The sequence below is a fragment of the Mobula hypostoma genome, chromosome 8 (genome assembly GCF_963921235.1).
Source record: "Mobula hypostoma chromosome 8, sMobHyp1.1, whole genome shotgun sequence".
NCBI classification, from domain to species: Eukaryota; Metazoa; Chordata; class Chondrichthyes; order Myliobatiformes; family Myliobatidae; genus Mobula; species Mobula hypostoma.
In genome coordinates, this window is record NC_086104.1 from 111100121 (window position 1) to 111124167 (window position 24047).

General features: G+C 44.9%; 1 protein-coding gene across 2 annotated transcripts in view; it reads left to right on the forward strand.

Annotated features, from left to right (window-relative positions):
• LOC134350845 (endoplasmic reticulum membrane-associated RNA degradation protein-like) overlaps positions 1-24047 on the forward strand; it is a 74568-nt gene that overhangs the window by 3472 nt on the left and 47049 nt on the right. For both annotated transcript variants that reach the window (XM_063056613.1, XM_063056612.1), the window contains exons 2-6: positions 5998-6193; positions 6278-6420; positions 9913-10014; positions 18953-19042; positions 19217-19314. In XM_063056613.1, coding sequence (XP_062912683.1) covers positions 6025-6193; positions 6278-6420; positions 9913-10014; positions 18953-19042; positions 19217-19314 — 602 coding nt within the window. In that variant the 5' untranslated portion in view covers positions 5998-6024. The remainder of the gene's footprint in view (positions 1-5997; positions 6194-6277; positions 6421-9912; positions 10015-18952; positions 19043-19216; positions 19315-24047) is intronic.

Consider the following 24047-nt stretch of genomic DNA (forward strand, 5'->3'; position numbering starts at 1 on the left):
ACAGGATAGATAATAGCAAAGGAGAAATATTCTGAATGGAGGACAAGGCAACTGAGCTGACCAGGGAAGTCAAAGACCAGATAAAGGCACAAGAGAGGGCATATAATATAGCAAAATGAATGGGATAATACAGGATTGGGAAGCTTGTACTTGATACTTATACTTTATTGTTGCCAAAACAATTGATACTAGATCGTACAATCATCACAGCGATAATTGATTCTGCGCTTCCCACTCCCTGGATTACAAAGATTAAATATTAAGAATATTAAACATAGTAAAAATTAGTAAATATTAAAAATTTAAATTATAAATCATAAATAGAAAATAGAAAAATGGAAAGTAAGGTAGTGCAAAAAAACCGAGAGGCAGGTCCGGATATTTGGAGGGTACGGCCCAGATCTGGGTCAGGATCCGTTCAGCAGTCTTATCACAGTTGGAAAGAAGCTGTTCCCAAATCTGGCCGTATGAGTCTTCAAGCTCCTGAGCCATCTCCCGGAGGGAAGAGGGATGAAAAGTGTGTTGGCTGGGTGGGTCGTGTCCTTGATTATTCTGGCAGCACTGCTCTGACAGCGTGCGATGTAAGGTGAGTCCAAGGACGGAAGATTGGTTTGTGTGATGTGCTGCGCCGTGTTCACGATCTTCTGCAGCTTCTTTCAGTCTTGGACAGGACAACTTCCATACTAGGTTGTGATGCACTGTAGAAGAATGCTTTCTACGGTGCATCTATAAAAATTAGTGAGGGTTTTAGGGGACAGGCCAAATTTCTTTAGTTTTCTCAGGAAGTAAAGGCGCTGGTTGGCCTTCTTGGCAGTGAACTCTGCTTGGTTGGACCAAGACAGGTCACTTGTGATATTGACCCCAAGAAACTTAAAGCTTTTGGCCTGTTCCACTTGCGCACCACCGACGTAAATTGGGTCGTGCGATCCGCTCCTCCTTCTGAAGTCAACAACCAATTCCTTCGTCTTGCTGACGTTGAGGGATAGGTTATTGTCTTCGCATCATGCCACCAGGTTCTTAATTTCCTCTCTGTACTCAAACTCATCATTACCCGAGATACGGCCTACAATTGTTGTTTAAAAACCAGCGGAAGGTTTTAACAAGAGAAAAGATGAAATATGAAGGTAAACTAGACAATAATATAAAAGAGGATACAAAAGGTTTTTTTCAGGTATATAAAGAGTAATAGAGAGGTGAGAGTGGATATCGGACCACTGGAAAATGATGCTGGAGGGGCAGTAATTGGGGACAAAGCAATGTTGGATCAGTCTTCACATTAGCAGCTTGTAAGTAAATTGAGCGTGTCAGTGGGCAGAAGTGAGTGTCGTTTCTATTACTAAGGAGAAGGTGCTTGGGGAGCTGAAAAGGCTGAAGGTTGCAATGTCATCTGGGCCATTGAATATTGAGGCCTAGATATAGTAGATGTGTAGAAGATGTTTCCTATAGTGGTGGAGTCTAGGACCAGAGGGTTTAGTCTCCGAATAGTAGCACGTGGAGGAGGGAGTTTCTTTAGCCAGAGGGTGGTGAATCTGTGGAATTCATTGCCACAGACAGCTGTGGAGGCTAAATCATTCAGTATATTTCTTACAGAGATTGATAGGTTCTTGATTAGTCAGTGTGTCAGACTTCTGGGTAGAAGGCAGGAGAAAGAGATTGAGCGTGATAATAAATCGGCCCTGATGGAATGGCAGAGCAGACTCTGAGCCAAATGGCCTGACTCTGCTCCTATTTCTTAATGGTTTGAAGGCAGGTGGAATATTTGCAGATCTGTCCCGGTGCGGAGAATGAACTCAGCAGTGAACAGTGGGGTGGCAACATAGAGCAGCAGTCAGCGCAATCATTTTACAGTGCCAGTGATCACTGAGTGGGGTCCTGAATGGTGGTAAGGGAGGAAGTGTAAGGGCATGTGTAGCACTTGTTCCGCTTACACGGATAAGTGCCAGGAGGGAGATCAGTGGGGAGGGATGGGGGGGACGAATGGACAAGGGAGTTGTGTAGTCCTGTCTCCCCTTCCCCCACCAATACTCTGCAATCTCATCTCCTTCAGATCCCACCGTCAGCTCCTGGGTCCTCAGAGGCTCCATCTTCCTCTCACCCCAACCCTCCCCTCTCCACTGACACCCCCAGCCTCGCCCCTCCCCCCTCTGATCCCAGCTCTCATCCGTGCCGGGTCTTTACCATCCCCTCTGACCTTCAACTGTCGGAGGCAGAGCGCTCTGTCCTCAGTAAGGGCCTCACCTTTGTCCCCCTTCACCCACACCTCAGCGAGTTCCGTGTTCGCCATGATGCGGAACTTTTCTTCCGCCGTCTTCGAGCCTACTTCTTCGGCAAGGACTCTTCCACCCCCACCGATGACCCCTTCTCCCGTCTTCAACCCTCCTCTTCTTCATGGACACCCCGCTCTGGTCTTCTGCCTGCTCTGGATCTCTTTATCGCTAACTGCCGACGGGACATCAATCGTCTCGACTTCACCGCACCTTGTTCCCATTCCAACCTCACTCCTTCCGAACGCTCTGTTCTCGACTCCCTCCGCACTAATCCTAACCTTATTATTAAACCCGCCGATAAGGGGTGTGCTGTTGTAGTCTGGCGTACTGACCTCTACCTTGCCGAGGCACAGCGACAACTCGCGGATACCTCCTCTTATTTACCCTTCGATCGTGACCCCACTAAGGAGCACCAGGCCATTGTCTCCCACACCATCACCGACTTTATCCGCTCAGGGGAACTCCCATCCACTGCTACCAACCTTATAGTTCCCGCACCTCGCACTTCCCGTTTCTACCTCCAACCCAAGATCCACAAACCTGCCTGTCCTGGCCGACCTATTGTCTCAGCTTGCTCCTGCCCCACTGAACTCGTTTCTGCATACCTCGACACGGTTTTATCCCCCCTTGTTCAATCCCTTCCTACCTATGTTCGTGACACTTCTCACGCTCTTAAACTTTTCGATGATTTTAAGTTCCCTGGCCCCCACCGCTTTACTTTCACCATGGATGTCCAGTCCCTATATACTTCCATCCCCCATCAGGAAGGTCTCAAAGCTCTCCGCTTCTTTTTGGATTCCAGACCTAATCAGTTCCCCTCTACCACCACTCTGCTCCGTCTAGCGGAATTAGTCCTTACTCTTAATAATTTCTCCTTTGGCTCCTCCCACTTCCTCCAAACTAAAGGAGTAGCTATGGGCACCCGCATGGGTCCTAGCTATGCCTGCCTTTTTGTTGGCTTTGTGGAACAATCTATGTTCCGTGCCTATTCTGGTATCTGTCCCCCATTTTTCCTTCGCTACATCGACGACTGCATTGGCGCTGCTTCCTGCACGCATGCAGAGCTCGTTGACTTTATTAACTTTGCCTCCAATTTTCACCCTGCCCTCAAGTTTACTTGGTCCATTTCCAACACCTCCCTCCCCTTTCTAGATCTTTCTGTCTCTATCTCTGGAGACAGCTTATCCACTGATGTCTACTATAAGCCTACTGACTCTCACAGCTATCTGGACTATTCCTCTTCTCACCCTGTCTCTTGCAAAAACACCATCCCCTTCTCGCAATTCCTCCGTCTCCGCCGCATCTGCTCTCAGGATGAGGCTTTTCATTCTAGGACGAGGGAGATGTCTTCCTTTTTTAAAGAAAGGGGCTTCCCTTCCTCCACTATCAACTCTGCTCTTGAACGCATCTCCCCCATTTCACGTACATCTGCTCTCACTCCATCCTCCCACCACCACACTAGGAATAGGATTCCCCTGGTCCTCACCTACCACCCCACCAGCCTCCGGGTCCAACATATTATTCTCCGTAACTTCCGCCACTCCAACGGGATCCCACCACTAAGCACATCTTTCCCTCCCCCCCTCTCTCTGCATTCCGCAGGGATCGCTCCCTACACAACTCCCTTGTCCATTCGTCCCCCTCATCCCTCCCCACTGATCTCCCTCCTGGCACTTATCCGTGTAAGCGGAACAAGTGCTACACATGCCCTTACACTTCCTCCCTTACCACCATTCAGGGCCCCAAACAGCCCTTCCAGGTGAGGCGACACTTCACCTGTGAGTCAGCTGGGGTGATATACTGCGTCCGGTGCTCCCGATGTGGCCTTCTATATATTGGTGAGACCCGACGCAGGCTGGGAGACCGCTTTGCTGAACACCTACGCTCTGTCCACCAGAGAAAGCAGGATCTCCCAGTGGCCACACATTTTAATTCCACGTCCCATTCCCATTCTGACATGCCCATCCATGGCCTCCTCTACTGTAAAGATGAAGCCACACTCAGGTTGGAGGAACAACACCTTATATTCCGTCTGGGTAGCCTCCAACCTGATGGCATGAACATTGACTTCTCTAACTTCCGCTAAGGCCCCACCTCCCCCTCGTACCCCATCTGTTATTTATTTTTATACACACATTCTTTCTCTCGCTCTCCTTTTTCTCCCTCTGTCCCTCTGAATATACCTCTTGCCCATCCTCTGGGTCACCCCCCCCCCGTCTTTCTTCCCGGACCTCCTGTCCCATGATCCTCTCATATCCCTTTTGCCAATCACCTGTCCAGCTCTCGGCTCTATCCCTCCCCCTCCTGTCTTCTCCTATCATTTTGCATCTCCCCCTCCCCCTCCAGCTTTCAAATCCCTTACTCACTCTTCCTTCAGTTAGTCCTGACGAAGGGTCTCGGCCTGAAACGTCGACTGTACCTCTTCCTAGAGATGCTGCCTGGCCTGCTGCGTTCACCAGCAACGTTGATGTGTGTTGCTTGAACTTGCAGCATCTGTTTGAAGCATTTCATTGTATGTGTTGATGTACACTGATGCCAGGTCTCTTTTCACTGCTCAGAAACCACTGCCTCAAGGAAGATGCGGTAAACTTTAGGCTCTTGACCCTTGGTTGTGATGGTAGGGATGTGGTGGAATGTCAAGAGTTGATTTGGAGAGCAGGGAATTAAACCGGCTGTGCTTGTTGATGTTTATCCCAAAATCAAAATCAACAACTGACTTATTTAGTTATTACTGGTTTTGGCAATCTCTTTGGAAAAATTGAAGCTTCATTTCTTGTCGAACCATAGAGGTTCAAGGTTCCAGAGTCGGTCATTGGCTTAAAGTGTTTTGAAATGCCCCATGGCTCTGAAGAACAGTAGGGAAATGTAAACTTCTTGTTTTGTTTCTTTGCCTGATATGGGCCTGCTGATCCAAGTGCTCTGTTCTTTGTTGTAATGTCTGGAATTGGAAATATTGTCACATTATTTCCACAATAATGGCGCTGCTACAAGAAGGTATCATCAAGGACTCCCACTGTCCAGGCCATGCTCTTCTTGCTACTGCCATCAGGAAGGATTTGGTCTTATCCCATCAGATTCAAGAACAGTTCTAACCCTTCAACCATCAGGCTGCTGTAACTTCACTCACCTCTGTACTGAACTGATCCCACAACCAATGGACTGGCTTTCAAGGACTCTGCAACACGTTCTCAGAGTCTTTTTAAAAAATTATTTATTGTATTTGCACAGTTTGTCTTTTGGACATTGGTTGTTTGTCAGTCATTTGTGTGCAACTTTTCATTGATTGTATTCTATTTCTTTTTTAAAGTGTGAATGCCTGGAAGAAAATGAATCTCTGTGTAGTATGGGTGCCATGATAGAGTATCGGTTAGCACAACGGTATTACAGCTCGCGGTGTACTAGAGTTCAGAGTTTAATTCTGACACCGTTCTGTAAGGAGTCTCTTTATCCTCGCTGCTGAATTTGTGCGTTTGCTCCGGGTGCTTCCGTTTCCTCCCACAGTCCAAAGACGTACTGGGTAGATTAGCTGGTCATTGTAAATTGTCCTGTGATTAGATTAGGGTTAATCAGTTTGTCAAGGTGTTGCTGGGCAACACAGCTCAAAGAGCCAGAAGGGCCTCCTCTGTGCTGTGTTGCTGAATATGGTGACATGTATGTACTTTGATAATGAATTTATTTGATTGATTGGTCTTTCCACCCTTCTCACAAACTAAATCAATGTTTTTTAAAGGTTCTTTTGGAAGTGAGCTTGGCCCCAATGGCAGCCACTGAGCACATAACAACCTGCCTTTCTGAGGCAGTGCATCATATGGTTTGTCAGCTCGGCTTCGAAAGGGCAGATGGTGCAGACCTGGGCCATGTCGTGACCGTATCTGGGGAAGTCTGCTGGGAGACAATTACGAATACACTATGCATGTCAGACACAGGTAGCCTCTTGCATATTTACAATTTGCAAAACTTTGTAACAACACTGAAGAAAACTGATAATTCAATTCTGATTATTGTTGCAGAAGAGCATAATCTGGATTATGTGGAAAGTGTGAGGCAACTGGGACCTGTTTGTAAATCTGTCCATTCATATCTACTCTCACTCAGTGCAAAGCAGTTCAAAGACCAGTATGATGTTTGGTTTATGTGGACGAACAACTCAGAGGTAGATAAACCAATGACTTGGTGATATTTTCATGACTGCCTTCAAGTGTTAATATCTCCCATTAGTTGAATAACGGTGTATTTGTGGATCAGCTCTTTGCCTTCCTGATCTTGTTTCTTTCTTTGGTGGGTTATTCTGATTATAAATTGGTATTATTGAAATGGCTTCCTTTTACCCAGTGCCTTGCTTGAGCTGCTGCATTGTGGTTGATGAGAAGAGCGTTGAAGAACGAGGGGAGATTTGATAGAGGTATATAAAATTGTGATGGGTATAGATAGAGTGAATGCAAGCAGGCTTTTTCCACTGAGGCAAGGGGAGAATAAAACCAGAGGACATGGGTTAAGGGTGAGGGGGAAAAAGTTTAAAGGGAATATTAGGGGGGGCTTCTTCACACAGAGTGGTGGGAGTATGGAATGAGCTGCCAGACGAGGTGGTAAATGCGGGTTCTTTTTTAACATTTAAGAATAAATTGGACAGATACATGGATGGGAGGTGTATGGAGGGATATGGTCCGTGTGCAGGTCAGTGGGACTAGGCAGAAAATGGTTTGGCACAGCCAAGAAAGGCCAAAAGGCCTGTTTCTGTGCTGTAGTTTCTGTGGTTCTATGGTTAACAGTTGGGGGGAAAATGGCAGAGCACGGACACCATTATAGGTTTAGAATCTACTTCCTGAATAGTATTGATATTTTTGGACTCTTCTAAGGGAATTCATAGACATAGAGACTGCAGGCCCAAAACAGGCCCTGTGACCCATGTAGGCCATGCTGATCTATTAATCTGCCCAGTCTCTGCCTGCACCCAGGCCATGACCCTCCATACCTTTCTCATCCACGTACCCATCCAAACTTCTCCTAATATTACAATTGAACCTGCATCCACCTCTTGCACTGGCAGCTCGCAATACCCCCTCAGTTTCCACTCAGATTCCCCTTCAATAGTTCACCTTTCACTGTAAACCTCTGACCTCTAGTTCTATTTTTACTCACCCTGAGGGGTGGGAGGGGGAGAAGCCTGCTTACATCCACTTGTATATATCCTCAAAATTTTGTACACCTCTGGAAGATCTCTCTTCATTTTCCTGCATTCTGATGGTCTTCGACTACTCCTACGTTCTTCTCGTTCTTATTTGGCCCTTCAAGCCAGTTCTGCATTCAAAATGATCTTGGCTGATGATACCCTGTTAAAGCCTTCATAGAAAAATCTTCGCCATTTTCTTCTCTGTTTCTATGTATAGTGTAAGTAGTTGCTCCCACGTATCATAGCCTTGATACTTCCAAACTGGCTACAGGGTATCGTATTGATACTGAGAATGTAGCAACTGAATTTGATTGCTCAGTGAAACAACTGGGCCTCTTACGCTCAGAAGGTTTTCCATCTCTTTTCATAAAGACTTTCAAGTGTGCATGTGTTTTGCCTGTCCTGCCTGTCCTGGCAGACCTATTGTCTCAGCTTGCTCCTGCCCCACCGAACTCGTTTCTGCATACCTCGACACAGTTTTATCCCCCCTTATTCAATCCCTTCCTACCTATGTTCATGACACTTCTCACGCTCTTAAACTTTTCGATGATTTTAAGTTCCCTGGCCCCCACCGCTTTATTTTCACCATGGATGTCCAGTCCCTATATACTTCCATCCCCCATCAGGAAGGTCTCAAAGCTCTCCACTTCTTTTTGGATTCCAGACCTAACCAGTTCCCCTCTACCACCACTCTGCTCCATCTAGTGGAATTAGTCCTTACTCTTAATAATTTCTCCTTTGGCTCCTCCCACTTCCTCTAAACTAAAAGTGTAGCTATGGGCACCCACATGGGTCCTAGCTATGCCTGCCTTTTTGTTGGCTTTGTGGAACAATCTATGTTCCGTGCCTATTCTGGTATCTGTCCCCCACTTTTCCTTCGCTACATCGACGACTGCATTGGCGCTGCTTCCTGCACGCATGCTGAGCTCGTTGACTTCATTAACTTTGCCTCCAACTTTCATCCTGCCCTCAAGTTTACCTGGTCCATTTCTGACACCTCTCTCCCCTTTCTAGATCTTTCTGTCTCTATCTCTGGAGACAGCTTATCTACTGATGTCTACTATAAGCCTACTGACTCTCACAGCTATCTGGACTATTCCTCTTCTCAGCCTGTCTCTTGCAAAAATGCCATCCCCTTCTCGCAATTCCTCCGTCTCCGCCGCATCTGCTCTCAGGATGAGGCTTTTCATTCCAGGACGAGGGAGATGTCCTTTTTTAAAGAAAGGGGCTTCCCTTGCTCCACTATCAACTCTGCTCTCAAACGCATATCCCCCATTTCACGCACATCTGCTCTCACACCATTCTCCCGCCACCCCACTAGGAATAGGGTTCCCCTGGTCCTCACCTACCACCCCACCAGCCTCCGGGTCCAACATATTATTCTCCGTAACTTCTGCCACCTCCAACGGGATCCCACCACTAAGCACATCTTTCCCTCCCCCCACTCTCTTGTCCATTCGTCCCCCCCATCCCTCCCCACTGATCTCCCTCCTGGCATTTATCCTTGTAAACGGAACAAGTGCTACACATGCCCTTATACTTCCTCCCTTACCACCATCCAGTGCCCCAGACAATCCTTCCAGGTGAGGCGACGCTTCACCTGTGAGTCGGCTGGGGTGATATACTGCGTCTGTTGCTCCCGATGTGGCCTTCTATATATTGGCGAGACCTGACACAGACTGGGAGATCGTTTCGCTGAACACCTACGCTCTGTCTGCCAGAGAAAGCAGAATCTCCCAGTGGCCACACATTTTAATTCCACGTCCCATTCCCTTTCAGGTATGTCTATCCACGGCCTCCTCTACTGTAAAGATGAAGCCACACTCAGGTTGGAGGAACAACACCTTATATTCCGTCTGGGTAGCCTCCAACCTGGTGGCATGAACATTGACTTCTCAAACATCCGCTAATGCCCCACCTCCCCCTCGTACCCCATCCGTTATTTATATACACACATTCTTTTTCTCTCTCTCCTTTTCCTCCCTCTGTCCCTCTCACTATACCCCTTGCCTGTCCTCTGGGTTTTTTCTCCCCCCCCCCACCTTTCCTCTCCCTGGGACTCCTGTCCCATGATCCTCTCATACCCCTTTTGCCAATCACCTGTCCAGCTCTTGACTCCATCCCTCCCCCCTCCTGTCTCCCCCTCCCACTTTCAAATCTCTTACTATTCTTTCAGTTAGTCCTGACGAAGTCTCTCGGCTCGAAACGTCGACTGTATCTCTTCCTCGAGATGCTGCCTAGCCTGCTGCCTTCACCAGTAACTTTGAAGTGTGTTGCTTCCAGCATCTGCAGAATTCCTCGCGTATGTGTTTTGTCTTGTTGGGCCCAGTTGATAGCTCCCACATTGCTAACATGACTCAGTAAACATGTTTAATGATAATACCCTGTTGTCATTCTTGCTCCTTGCATACGTAACACTTGCAAGTGGATTTCATTAAATGGTCATCAAAATTGCTCTTTTCTTCATGATTGCAGTTGTTTATTGAAGTGTTCAAGGCCATCAAGAGTTCACAACACACAGCCATAGCTCTTGGTTTGATGAAATTGACAGCATGCCTGGAACGAGCCTTGGGCAATGTAAGTAAAGTAGCAATGTTAAATTGTTTTTCTATTGTAGGGGATAAAAGTGCAGTTGATTCCAGTTAACTGGGACCAGTACGTTTTGGCCTAATTAAGTGGTTGCCCCAATTAGCCGAAGTTTCATGGAAATAGTCAAAAGTATATTTTATTATCAAAGTATGTATAAATTATACAATCTCGAGATTCTTCTGCTTAACAGGCAACAAAGCAAGAAACCTGAAAGAACCCAGTTTAAAAAAAAACCAACACCCAACGCGCAGAGAGAGTGAGAAAAAGAAAAAAACCAAATTAAATCAATTATAAAGCAAGTGTCAGCATTCAGAGCGAAATTGAGTGCATAAACCCGAAGCTGAGAGCAGCTGGATTAGGCCTGTAGTCTCAGTCTTAGTCGTCATTAAATAGTTCAAAAGGTATTTTAAAAAAAGACAAATTGCCATGTAACTGAATTTGAATCATGCATTTAAATGAAATGCAGAACAAATTAGAACACTTGGCGGTTATCTGTCGTATCTAACATGACAGGAAATTTACGCAGGCGGATGTTAAAGAGGAATCAACGTTGCACTGGGTCAGTTTTACTCTCGATCTCAGAAGTCTGGGTCCAGTGGTACAAGTAGATGTCATAACTGCAGTCTTCCTGGTTGTCATGGATGACCATGACTACTTCTGTACCCTTTTGCTCTGCAGAGTGTGTTGCAGAGTTACCTTCCTGGCTGTTTGGACGTCACTGTAGATCTCATCTACCCAGCTTACCAGAGTTGACTTTGCATGCTTGGATAGGCATGGCCCCGTCTCACTGGGAAATGACGCCCACAGGCTACCCTCACCTGGTTTAGCCTGCTTGTCGAAGCGGTGTACCGGATGTGGGCACTGTCACCTGCTAACAGCTACTTGGAGCTGCACGTGAGAACTGAGTGTCACTCCCAAAGATGACGGTCAATACCTTGAAATCTTTGTCACTTTCACTCCTGGCCGTTTCTGGCATCTCCAAGCCTGAGTGCTTGAAACTGCTGTGAGCAAAACAGTTCTGACTTGTCTTCTGCTTATTTCTCACCATCCATCAGTAGAAAGATCACGTGCTTGTGTTCAAAAAGCAATGCAACCGACACTATTTTAAAAACTGTTCACACTAACACCATGTAGCGTTTAACGGCCACTCAAGTGCGCATATCTGACACTGGTTAGAAACTATTCAGCAAAGTCTCCTGTCCCAATTAAGTGGCATAGTGTCCTAAATAAATGAAGTAATCCTGGCAATTTTCTTGATTTGTCCTTTTCTTTAAGAGTTCTCCTAAATAAGTGGTTGCCCTGATTAACCGATGGCCCAGTTAACCAGAATCCATTGTACTTCCAGTTTTTCTGACTAAGGTGCAATTAAGGTTGCGGGAAACATTGGCCTTTTGATGCTCATTCTTTTTGACATCTAAAGGGAATATGGGTTTGTTCACGATGTCACTAATACCCCAGATTTTCCCTTCAGGAAACCACGCTGACTATGGCCTATTTTATCATGTGTCTCCAAGTACTCCAAAAACGCATCCTTCAACTATAGACCCCAACATCTTCCCAATCACTGAGGTCAGACTAACAGGCCATTAATTTCCTTTCTTCTGCCTCTCTCCCTACTTGAAGAGTGGAGTGACAATTGTAATTTTCTAGTCCTATGAAACCATGCCAGAATCCATTGATTCTTAAAAAATCATTACTAATCCCTCCACAAACAACAGGAATTCTGTAGATGCTGGAAATTCAAGCAACTTTGATTTGTGTTACTAATCCCTCCACAATCTCTTCACCACCTCTTTTAGACCGATTGGGTGTAGACCATCAGACCTTTCAGTTTTCCAAGTACCTTCTCCCTAGTAATAGAAACTTCACTCTGTTCTGCCCCCAAAACACTTGAACTTTCGCATACTTCTAGTGTCTTCCAGAGTGAAGACTGACGCAAAGTACTTATTCAGATCATTCTCCATTTCCTTGTCCCCCATTACTACCTCTCAACATCATTTTCCTGTGGTCTGATATCTACCCTTGCCTCTCTTTTACACTTATGTTATTTAAAGAAAGTTTCGGTATCCTCTTTAATACTATTAGCTAACTTACCTTTGTATTCCATCTTTTCCTTACTGACTTTTTAGTTGCCTTCTGTTTGTTTTTATAAGCTTCCCAATCCTCTTAACATCCCACTATTTTTTGCTCTATTATATACCCTCTCTGTGGCTTTTATGTTGGTTTAACTTCTATTGTCAGCCACTGTTGCATGATCCTGCTTTTAGAATATTTCTTTGGGATGTATCTATTCTGCCCCTTCTGAATTGCTTCCAGAAACTCCAGCCTTTGCTGCTCTGCCGTCATCCCTGCCACTGTTCTTTCCCAATCAATTCTGGCGAACTCCTCTCTCATCGCTCTGTAATTCCCTTTACGTTACTGTAATACTGATATATCTGACTTTTGCCTCTCCTCACAATGCAGGGTAAAGCCTATCATTTTATTATTGCTGGCCACTAAGGGTTCCTTCATCTTGAGCTCCCTAATCAATTCCGGTTCATTGCACAATACTCAATTCAGAATAGCTGGTCCCCTAGTCTGCTCAACCATCAGCTGCTCTAAAAAGCTATCTTGTAGGCATTCTACAAACTCCTCTCTTGGGATCCAGCACCAAACTGACTTTCCCAATCTACCTGCATATTGAAGTCCCTCATGACTATCATAACGTTACCCTTTTGACAAGCATTTTCTATCTCCTGTTGTAATTTGTAGACCACATCTTTGCCACTGTTTGGAAAACTATATTGTTCCTACCAGGGTCTTTTTAACCCTTGCAGTTTTTTTTAACTCTACCCACAACAATTCTTCACCTAATGATCCTATGTCATCTCTTTCTAAGGATTTGATCTAATTTTTTACCAACAGAGCCACCCCACCCTCTACCTACCTGCCTGTCCTTTTAATACAATGTCCCAGCTACAATTTTCTTTCAGCCAAGAGTCAGTAATGCCCACAATGTTATTCATGCTAACGTGTAACTGTGCTACAAGTTTATCAACCTTATACTGTGTTCATTCCAATATAACACCTTCAGTCCTGTATTCTCCCTTTTTGATTCTGTTCGCTTTTACATTGCAACTCATCCCATTGACTACAATTTTGTTCCATCATCAGCCTGTCTTTGCTAGCAGTCTTACCACACACTTCCTGTGTTTGTAAACCAACTACCCCATCCTCAGCCCTATGACACTGCCAAAGTAGTACAGTCGACCTTCACTAATCCGACTACCTGTAATCCGGTTCCTTCGATAATCCGGCACTGATTATGCTTAATGTGATCCTTCTGTAATTCAGCATTTTCACTAATCCGGCACTCCTCAGGTCCCAATGGTGCAGGATTAGTGAAGGTCGACCTGCATAAACTTTCCCGAACAGCTCATGCAAACCTGTTCGCAGGATATTGGTCCTCCTCGTGTTCAGGTATAACTTGTCCCTTTTGTACAGGTTGTACCTTCTCTAGAAGAGATCCCAGTGCTCCAGAAATCAGGACCCTGCCCCCTACACCAGTGCCTCAGCCACACATTCTTCTTCCAAATGCTCCTGTTCTTGCCTTCATTGATGGATGGCACAGATTAATCCATAAATTAATACCCTGATGGTCCTACTTTTCAGCTGTCTACCTAGCTCCGTAAATTCTTTCTTCAGGACATCCCTCACCTTTCCTACTTACGTCATTGGTGCCAATATGTACCAAGACACCTGGCTGCTCACTCTCCTCCTTTAGAATGCTGTCGATCCAATCCAAGACATCTCTGACCCTGGCACTTGGGTGACACCACACCGTCTGGGTGTCTCTATCGTGTTCACAGAATTTCGTTTCTATTCCTCTAACTATGGAATCTGCTATCACACTGCAGTCTCTTCACCTCTCTTCTCTTCTGCGCCATGGGGCTAGACCCCCTGCCAGAGACCTGTTTGCTACGGCTCCCCAAGGTAGGTTGACAGTATCCAAAGTGGTATACTTACTACTGAGGGGAACAGCCAGAGGGGTACTCAGCACTGGCTGCCCATTTCCCTCCTTCTCCTGAGGTAGAAGAAGGTAAAAGAATAACAATGCAGATTAAAGTTTAAGATTATAATGAAGTAGATTGAGGTCAAGAGTCCATCTTAATGTTCAAGTTTCTGATAATTGTTCAAAGTTAATTTATTGTCAAAGTGTTGCGGTGTGCTACACACAGCACTAGAATAATGACACGTAGTCAGTGAGTTGTAGTTGCGGGCGGGATTGCTGTGGGGAAAGCATATTCGCAGACCCTTCCCGTGCGTGGGTTTTCCCCCTGCTGGTGAAGATGACCTGGCGCCCTTTTTGGGGCCAGCCTCTCTGCCGGCACGCGCTGTTTTGTGAGCCGGGTTCGTGTGCGCTGGAAAGTGGGTCGCCGCAAAAGTACATACTTGTCACTATATATGAGATACATTTTCTTCCTGGTATTCACTGTAAATTAAAAAAAACACAAGATATAGGTGTAGAATTAGGCCATTTGGCCCATCAAGTCTGCTCTGCCACTTCATCATGGCTGATCCAATTTTCCTCTCAGCCCCAACCTCCTGCCAGATTTTCAATCTCCCTCTATACTGATCACACACCTTCAATCCAGCCATTGACAGTGGTGTGATCAGCAGCAAGCTTAACTATGGCATTGGAGCTGTGCTCAGCCTCGCGTTCATTAGTGCAAAGTGAGTAGAGCAGTAGCTTTGTACTGATGGTGATTGTAGAGGAGATGTTGCCAATCTGAAATAACTGGGAAGGTGAGGAAGTTAAGGATTCAGCTGCAGAGGAGGTATTAAAGCCAAGGTCTTGAAGCCTGTTGATTAGTTTTGAGTGGATGATAGTATTGAATGCCAAGCTGTAGTTAATGAGGAGCATTCTGATGTATGCACTTTCACTGTCCAGATGTTGCAGGGTTGAGTGAAGAGCCAATGCTGTTGACCTGTTGTGACGGTAAGTAAGTTGGAGTGGATCCAAGTCCTTCCTCCAGCAGGAGTAGAGATGTTTCATCACCAACCTCTCAAAGCATTTCATCACAGTGGAAGTAAATGCTACTGAACGATAGTCATTGAGGCGTGTTATCACGTTCTTCTTAGGCACTGATATAAAAGAACTCTTACTCTGCCAAACGTAGAGGTTTAAGATATTGGTGAACCCTCCAGACAGTTGACTAGCACAGGTTCCTGAAGGATGCTCTCACGTCGGCCTGAGAGACCTGGAATCACAGGATTGTCAGAGCTGTGTGAGTTTATGAAAGTGACTCTATGTTTTGATGGTCAAAGCAAGTATAAAAGGTATTGAGCTCCACTGAGAGCATAACCTTGTCACCTACGTCGCTTGATTTCACTTTATAGGAAGTAACCTTGAGCCTGGTGGTACATGCTTACAGGCTTTTGTATCTTCTGGCCGATGGGAGAGGAGAAAAGAAGGGATGTCTGGGGTGGATGGAGTCTTTAATTATGCCGGCTGCTTTACTACTGAAGCAGCAAAAAGTATGGACAGAGTCCATAAAGAGGAGACTGGTTTCCATGATGTGTCCACAACTCTCTGCAGCTTCTTGTGGTCACGTGCAGAGCAGTTTCCATACCAAGCCTTTAGGTATTTAGATACTAGATAAAATGCTTTCTGTAATGCATTGATTGAAAAATTAGTAAGAGTTCATGGGGAATGCTGAATTTTTTTGGCCTCTTGAGGAAGTGGGGGCATTATTGAGCTTTCTTGGCTGTGATATCAATGTGATTGGATCAGGACACACTGTTGGTGGTGATTACCCTCTCAAACTCAACACTGTTGACAGGAGCATTTGAGTATGTCCCCTCCCCCCTGAAGTTAATGACCAGATCTTGTTTTGCTGACATTGGGGAAAAGGTTGTTGTCATGACACCATGTTACTGAGCTCTCTGTCTCCTTTCTGTACTTCGACTTATTATTTGAGATATGACCCACTATGGTGGTATTGTCTGCAAACTTGAAGATAGAGTTGGGCAAAATCTGGTCACACTATTGTGAATGTACAGGGAGTAGAGTATGGGCCTGACGACACATACTTGTGGAGCACCAGTGTTGAGAGTAATCATGGTGAAGGTGTTGCTGCCTATCCTTAATGGTTCTAGTCTGTTGGTCAGAAGGTCAAGAATCTATTTGCAAAGAGGGGTGTTGAGTCCCAGGTGTGGGAGTTTGGAGAAGAATTTCCTTGGAATTTTATTATTCAATGCATCATTCCTGCAGAAGATGGCAAAGTTTGTCATCAAAACATTAATTATAATTGATACTTGTACCCAGCTAGAAACCCGAGAAGAGTTTATTCGTCACGTACGCTGGGATAGCACTAGATCCTTTTCCAATAACCAGTTGTCTAGTGTAGGTATCTTTACTGGCCAGATGCTGCAGAGATGCGTGTAGGTCCAGGGAGATGAAGTCTCCTGTAGACTTGTTTTAGTGGTAGGCAAATTGCAGTACATTGGAGTTAATGTGTGCTATATCAAAGATAAATGCTGTTTGCAAAGGACAGGATAGGTTGTAGTATAACCCAGCGGTCCCCAACCACTGGACCGCGGACCGGTACCGGACGCAAAGCATGTGCTACCGGGCCGCGAAGAAACGATATGATTTGGCGATATGAGTCAGCTACACCTTCCCTCATTCCCTGTCACGCACTGTTGAGCTTGAACGCACGCGAGGTCATTACCCGCGCGTCATCCATGTCAGCGCGGGAAGGAGATCAACTCCTCGGGCTTGCAAATGATGGCGGGCTGAAGAGTATGTTTGACATAACATCTCTGCCTGCCGGCATTCTGGATCAAAGTCAAGGCTGAATATCCTGAGATAGCCACGAAAGCACTGAAAACGTTGCTTCCATTTCCAACATATTTCTGCAATGAATGCAAGGAAAACTAAATTGCAGAATAGACAGGACATAAGGAACCCCGTTTGAGTATCGCTGTCTCCCATCACCCCTCGATGGGACCGTCTTGTTGCAGGGAAACAAGCCCAGGGCTCCCACTGATTCAGCGATATTGGTGTGTTGCAATGATTTTACATGTTCATACGGGGAAAATATGCGCTGTGTGTTTAATATTCAAACGTTACTTAAAATGTAATGATGCTATTGACTAATAAGTGACTTATATAAACATATAACAAATACAGCACAGAAACAGGCCATCTCTGTCCTTCTAGTCCGTGCTGAATGCTACTCTCACCTAGTCCCACCGACCTGCACTCAGCCCGTAACCCTCCATTCCTTTCCTGTCCATATACCCATCCAATTTTCCTTTAAATGATAATTTCGAACCTGCCTCTAACTCTTCTACTGGAAGTTCGTTCAACACTTACTTCAAGCTCCCCTGATAATTGACTTATCACTATATTCTTGCGAGGAAAATATGCACTGTGTGTTTAATATTAAATTCGTTAGAGAAACCCTTTCAGAAACGAAATTGAGTGTATTAGCCACTTAACACCTATATTCCGGTCGTAATTAACAACCCCCCCCCGAACAGAATCGCCAAAAACGATTTGTGGGGAGAAACATCGGCAGGTACACGCACACGCAAGGCTTCATGGTCATTGTAGTCTTTCTCGGGGTAAACACAATGTATTTGACTGCTACTCTTGTCCGTTGGCAACCCTACTCACCCCCCCCACCCCTCCCCCGGTCGGCCAGTCCACAAGAATATTGTCAATGTTAAACCGGTCTGCAGTGCAAAAAAGGTTGAGGACCCCTGGTGTAACCCTGTTAAACGAGTTGCTTCACTGCAATAACCTGCATCCAGAACAGTTAAGGTGGTAAAATACCCACGTGGCTTTACACAAGTCTGCAGGTTTGACACAAAATACACGGTAACAGAGACTTCTAGCTAAAAAATATGTCAAAAGTGGTAGTGTTTTCAGGAACAATTTCAAGGAGGGAGGAAAAATGTAGATATGAAGATGTAAGCTGGAAGTCTTGGGCCTTGGCAGCTGAAAGCAAGGCCAACAATTAATAAATAATTTACAGTGTAAATGGGCCCTCTCCAGAAATTTCTTCTGCATAAGCCTATAGTTCAAAAAGTGGGTAAACCTCATTGTCAAATTTATAATTGATTTGTCTGTTCCTTCTCAGTACCCTGTTACCAATGTTGAGCAAATGGTTATGTGTGTATGCATGCGCGTATGTCTGCATGTAGTGAAGACTTGTGAGACAATATCACAGATTCTGAGATGGGATGTTATGTTTAAGTTGTATAAGACATTGGTGAAGCCTAATTTGGAGTATTGTGTGCAGTTTTGGTTACCTATCTATAGGAAAGATGTAAATAAGGTTGAAAGAGTACTGAGAGTTTTTAAGATGTTGCCAACCCTGGAGGACCTGAGTAATAGGGAAAGATTGAATAGGTTAGGACTTTATTCCTTGGAACGTAGAAGATTGAGGGGAGATTTAATAGAGCGATACAAAATTATGAGGGGTAAAGATAGGGTAAATGCAAGCAGGCTTTTTCTGCTGAGGTTGGATGAGACTGCAACTGGAGGTCATGGGTGAAGGGTGAAAGGTGAAAAATTTTAAAGGGGAACATGAGGGGAAACTTCTTCACTCAGAGGGTTGAGAGAGTGTAGAATGAGCTGCCAGTGCAAGTGGTTCATGAAAGCTTGATTTCAATGTTTAAGAGAAGTTTGGATAGGTACATGGATCGTTGGGGTATGGAGGGCTATGGTCCCGATGCAGCTTGATGGGAGTAGGCAGTTTCAATGGCTCAGCACGGGCTAGTTGGGTCAAAGGGCCTGTTCCTGTGCTGTACTTTTCTAGGACTCTGTTTCTAACACCTGTCAATTCAAACAAAAGATCCAGCTGCAGATCTGTTCTGGATAGATGTCATTTCTAAGAATGGCTGTTAATAGTAGGCTGATTTTCTTGTGTATTAGGTATTTCTCATGATTGGCAAAGATTGTCCTTTTCTGCTGAGAGACCTGTTGGCCTCACAAGAGCTGGCTACGGTGTTTGGACAAAATGTGGTAAGAATTTTTTTTTCATGCTGATGAAGTAAAAGCAAGATTTTTTTTCTCCTTCAACTCTTCATGCAGATATTAAGTGTGTATTAACTTTGCCTGACTGGCTTTAATGCTCCGTGTGATGTGTATATTAGCTCATATTGCAGTAAATGATGGGTTTGTGTTGCTCAAATGCAGATGAATGTTCTGCGTGTGTTCCTGGGGTCACCTCGAAGTTTAAATCTCCGCAATATCTTGTGGCACGGATTTGCAGCACCTGGAGAAATTCCACCCATGTAAGGATTTTATTTTATGTATGTTTTTGATGTAGGAAGTGAGTGTTGTTACGAAGGCCATCTGTAATAATTTGGAGGGTAGCAGAATTACTGACTGGACATTGTGTAAGCAGGCAGATTGTTATACCCTGAAACTTAATAAATGCAGGTGGATACAATGTTAAAGAAGGCTGGGGGAGTGGTGGACTTTGGACAGAGTACAGCTGTATAAAACTTCATTTAGTTTACGTTACAACTTCAGGGCATTTCTGGTCATCAAACTTAAGGAAGGATGTAGTAACTTTGTAGACGGTTTTTCCAGGATGTTGCCTGAATTGGTGAGTAGTAGCTATAAGAGGTGGTTGCATAGAGTTGGATAGTTTTCTCTGGAGCATCAGGGCCTCTTGACACTATAAAAGCATTTAGAATTGAGGGGTGAAGATAGAGTCTTGTCCCAAGGATGGAATTGTCAAATACTAGAGGGCATAGCCTTAAGGGAGGAAGGGAAATACTTTTAAAGATTTACAAGACAAGTTTCTATAGTAGGTGCCTGGAATACTCTACCAGGAGAAATGATTTAAGAGGCATTTATACAAACGGGCAGGGAATAGTTTACAGACTAACATGGGATTTGTTAGATTGACATCATTCTGGGTTAAAGAGCTTCTTCCTGTGTTGTGCTGTTGTATGTTTTGTGAACCAAATGGATTTTTACTGCAGCCTTACTGTCACCATTACTGAAACTAGCACTTTTCTTTAATTCTTGGCGTTTATTTAATTATTAGAATCAAGGCCAAATGGCCAAATCCCTGGGTCTGCAAGTCCACTGGGGAAGTCAGAGGCCCAGTGTTGGCAAGTCCACTGCTTCCATTATGAGAATTTGAAACGCAAGGTGCTGAATCATTCTAAATGAACAGTTCAGAACTCAACTACTGGGGGTTTAGAGCTGATGTTCCAAAAAGTATACCTGAGGGGTTGAAGACACTGATCCAGATGAAAAGAAACTGGTAGAACAGTGAGCAGGGGTCTGATATAATTTCAGATTCATTTATCACACGGACATCAAAGCATACAGTGAAATGTGTTAACGTCCTAGGAATGTGCCGGGGGAAGCCTGCAAGTGTCGCCACTCATTCCAGCACCAACAAAGCATGTCCACTATGTTCAGAACACAAACAACAGCAGCATCAAAAATAAACCAGCAGCAAACCAAGATCCTTTCCTTTCTTCCTCCCACTCACTCACGTACAGATAGGCCTCCAGCTTGGGACCTCCAACCCCCAGTGGACTGGCAAACATTGGGTCTCTGACTTCCCCAGTGGACTTGCAGACCCAGAGATTTGGCCATTTGGCCTTGATTCTGGACTCACTGACTTTGGTCTTCAACATTTGAGTTTTGATCTTCAATATCGACCCCAGTACTCAACAATGATGGGGCCACAAACTCTGGACTTGCCAACGTTGGGTGTCACCAGACGTCATTTTAACATGATGTGCCAGTACAGTGTTATATTAAAAATAAAAAATACATTTACTGGAAAGCTGAAATAAAATCGTTTTTTTGTTTTGGTGCTGAGTTTATGATATGGGAGGTACCCTGTGATCTACTCAAGGAAAACTAGGAACACATTAAGTGCTAGAGAATCTGGACTCTTGGACACCTTTGATACCAAAGGAAGGGAATTCATGGATGGAACTTGGATAAATACGTACCTTAAATTTTCAAAAATCAGAATCAGGTTTATTATCACTGGCATATGATGTGAAATTTCTTAACTTAGCCGCAGCAGTTCAACGCAGTACATAATATAGAAGAGAGGAAAAAAAAGTAAATCAATTACACTATATGTATATTGAATAGTTTTTTTTAAAGTGCAAAAAACAGAAATACTGCATTTTTAAAAAATGTGAGGTAGTGTCCAAGGGTTCAATGCCCATTTAGGAATCTGATAGCAGAGGGGAAGAAGCTGTCCTGCATTGCTGAGAGTGTACCTTCAGGCTTCTATACCTCCTACCTGATCGTAACATGCAGAAAAGGGTGCTGGATGTCCTTAATAATGGACGCTGCCTTTCTGAGACACCGATCCCTAAAGATGTCCTGGGTACTTTGTAGGCTAGTGCCCAAGATGAAGCTGATTAGATTTACAACCCCCTGCAGCTTCTTTCAGTCCTGTGTAGTAGCCCCTCCATACCAGACAGTGATGCAGCCTGTCAGAATGCTCTCCACGGTACATCTATAGAAGTTTTTGAGTGCATTTATTGACATGCCAAATCCTTCCGAACTCCTAATGAAGTATAGCTGCTGTCTTGCTTTCTTTATAACTACATCGATATGTTCGGACCAGGTTTAATCCTCAGAGATCTTGAACCCAGGAACTTGAAACTGCTCACTCTCTCCACTTCTGATCTCTCTATGAGGATTGGTTTGTGTTCCTTTGTCTTCCCTTCCTGAAGTCCATAATCAGCTCTTTCATCTTGCTGACACTGAGTGCCAGGTTGTTGCTGTGGCATCACTCCACTAGTTGGTGTATCTCAGTCTTGTACACCCTCTCGTCACCACCTGAGATTATACCAACAATGGTTGTATCGTCAGCAAGTTTATAGATGGTATTTGAGCTATGCCTAGTACACAGTCATGTGTATACAGAGAGTAGAGCAGTGGGCTAAGCACACACCCCTGAGGTGTGCCAGTGTTGATCATCAGCGAGGAGGATATATTATCCCCAATCTGCGCAGATTGTGGTCTTCTGGTTATGAAGTCGAGGATCCAATTGCAGAGGGAGGTACAGAGGTCCAGGTTCTGCAACTTCTCAATCAGGATTGTGGGAATGATGGTATTAAATGCTGAGCTATAGTCGATGAACAGCATCCTGATGTATGTGTTTGTGTTGTCCAGGTGCTCTAAAGCCGTGTGGAGAGCCATTGAGATTGCGTCTGCCGTTGACCTATTGTGACGATAGGCAAATTGAAGTGGGTCCAGGTCCTTGTTGAGGCAGGATTTCAGTCTAGTCATGACCAACCTCTCAAAGCATTTCATCACTGTCAATGTGAGTGCTACCAAACGATAGTCATTAAGGCAGCTCACATTATTCTTCTTAGGCACTGGTATAATTGTTGCTTTTTTGAAGCAAGTGGGAACTTCTGCCCGTAGCAGTGAGAGGTTGAAAATGTCCTTGAATACTCCTGCTAGTTGGTTGGCACAGGTTTTCAGAGCCTTACCAGGTACTCCATTGGGACCTTCCGCCTTGCGAGGGTTCACTTTCTTTAAAGGCAGCCTAACATTGGCCTCTGAGACGGAGATCACAAGGTTATCAAGTGCAGCAGGGATCTTCACAGCTGTAGTTGTGTTCTCCTTTTCAAAGCGGGCATAGAAGGTGTTGAGTTCACCTGGTAGTGAAGCATTGCTGCCATTCAATCTATTGGGTTTCGCTTTGTAAGAGGTAATGTCTTGCCAAAACCTGCATCCAATGTTGCCTCCAACTTCGTTCGAAATTGTCTCTTTGTCCTTGAAATAGCCCTCCTCAAATCATGCAACACACATAAAAGTTGCTGGTGAATGCAGCAGGCCAGGCTGCATCTCTAGGAAGAGGTACAGTTGACGTTTCAGGCCGAGACCCTTGGTCAGGATTAACTGAAAGAAGAGCAAGTAAGAGATTTGAAAGTGGGAGGGGGAGGGGGAGGGGGAGGGGGAGATCCGAAATGATAGGAGAAGACAGGAGTCATACCTCAAATCTTACCTGGTTTTCAGGTACAGGCCTGGGTCGCCAGACTTGAATGCCACAGATCCAGCCTTCAGCAGATGACGTACCTCCTGGTTCATCCACGGCTTTTGCTTTGGGAATGTATAGTAAGTCTTTGTAGGTACACACACAACCATGCAGGTTTAAATGAAGTCAGTAACAATGGCAGCATACTTATCCAGGTTCGAAGATGAATCCCTGAATACAGTCCAGTCCACCAATTCAAAGCAGTCCTGTAGGCGCTCCTGTGCTTCCCTTGTTCATACCTTCTTGGTCCTCACTACTGGTGCTGCAGTCTCCAGTCTCTGCTTATACTCAGGTAGTAGAAGTACAGTCAGGTGATTGGACTGCCCGAAGTGAGGGCGTGAAATAGCACGGTAGGCATTCTTGATGGTGGTGCAGCAATGGTCCAGTGTGTTGTTTCCTTTGGTATTGCAAGTGATCTGTTGATGGTAATTGCTTAATAATTTTTTTCAGACTGGCCTGGTTAAAATTCCCCAAAACGATGGTGAAGGCATTAGGATGTGCTGTTTCCTGTATGTTGATCCCATTGCTCAGATCATCTAAAGCCTGATTGACATTGGCCTGAGGTGGAATGTATACTGCTACCAGAATGACCCCAGAGAACTCCCATGGTGGGTAAAAAGGACAGCACTTAACTGCTAGATATTCCGGGTCTGGTGGGCAGAATTGGGACAGCACTGATATATTTGTGCACCAAGAAGAGTTGATCATGAGGCATACTCCTCCACCTCTGCTTTTGAGAGAATCTATAGATCTATCCAGACGGTGTACAGTAAACCTGTCGATCTGAATTGCTGCATCTGGTACAGAAGGGGTTAACCATAATTCCGTGAAACAAAGGACACACGCAGTCCTAATGTCCCTCTGATTCAGCACCCTAGCTCTGAGATCATCGATTTCATTCACCAGAGACTGCACGTAGGTCAGCAATATAGTGGGTATAGGAAGTTCAAAACCCCGTTTCCTTAAATGCACTTATAACCCCGCTCT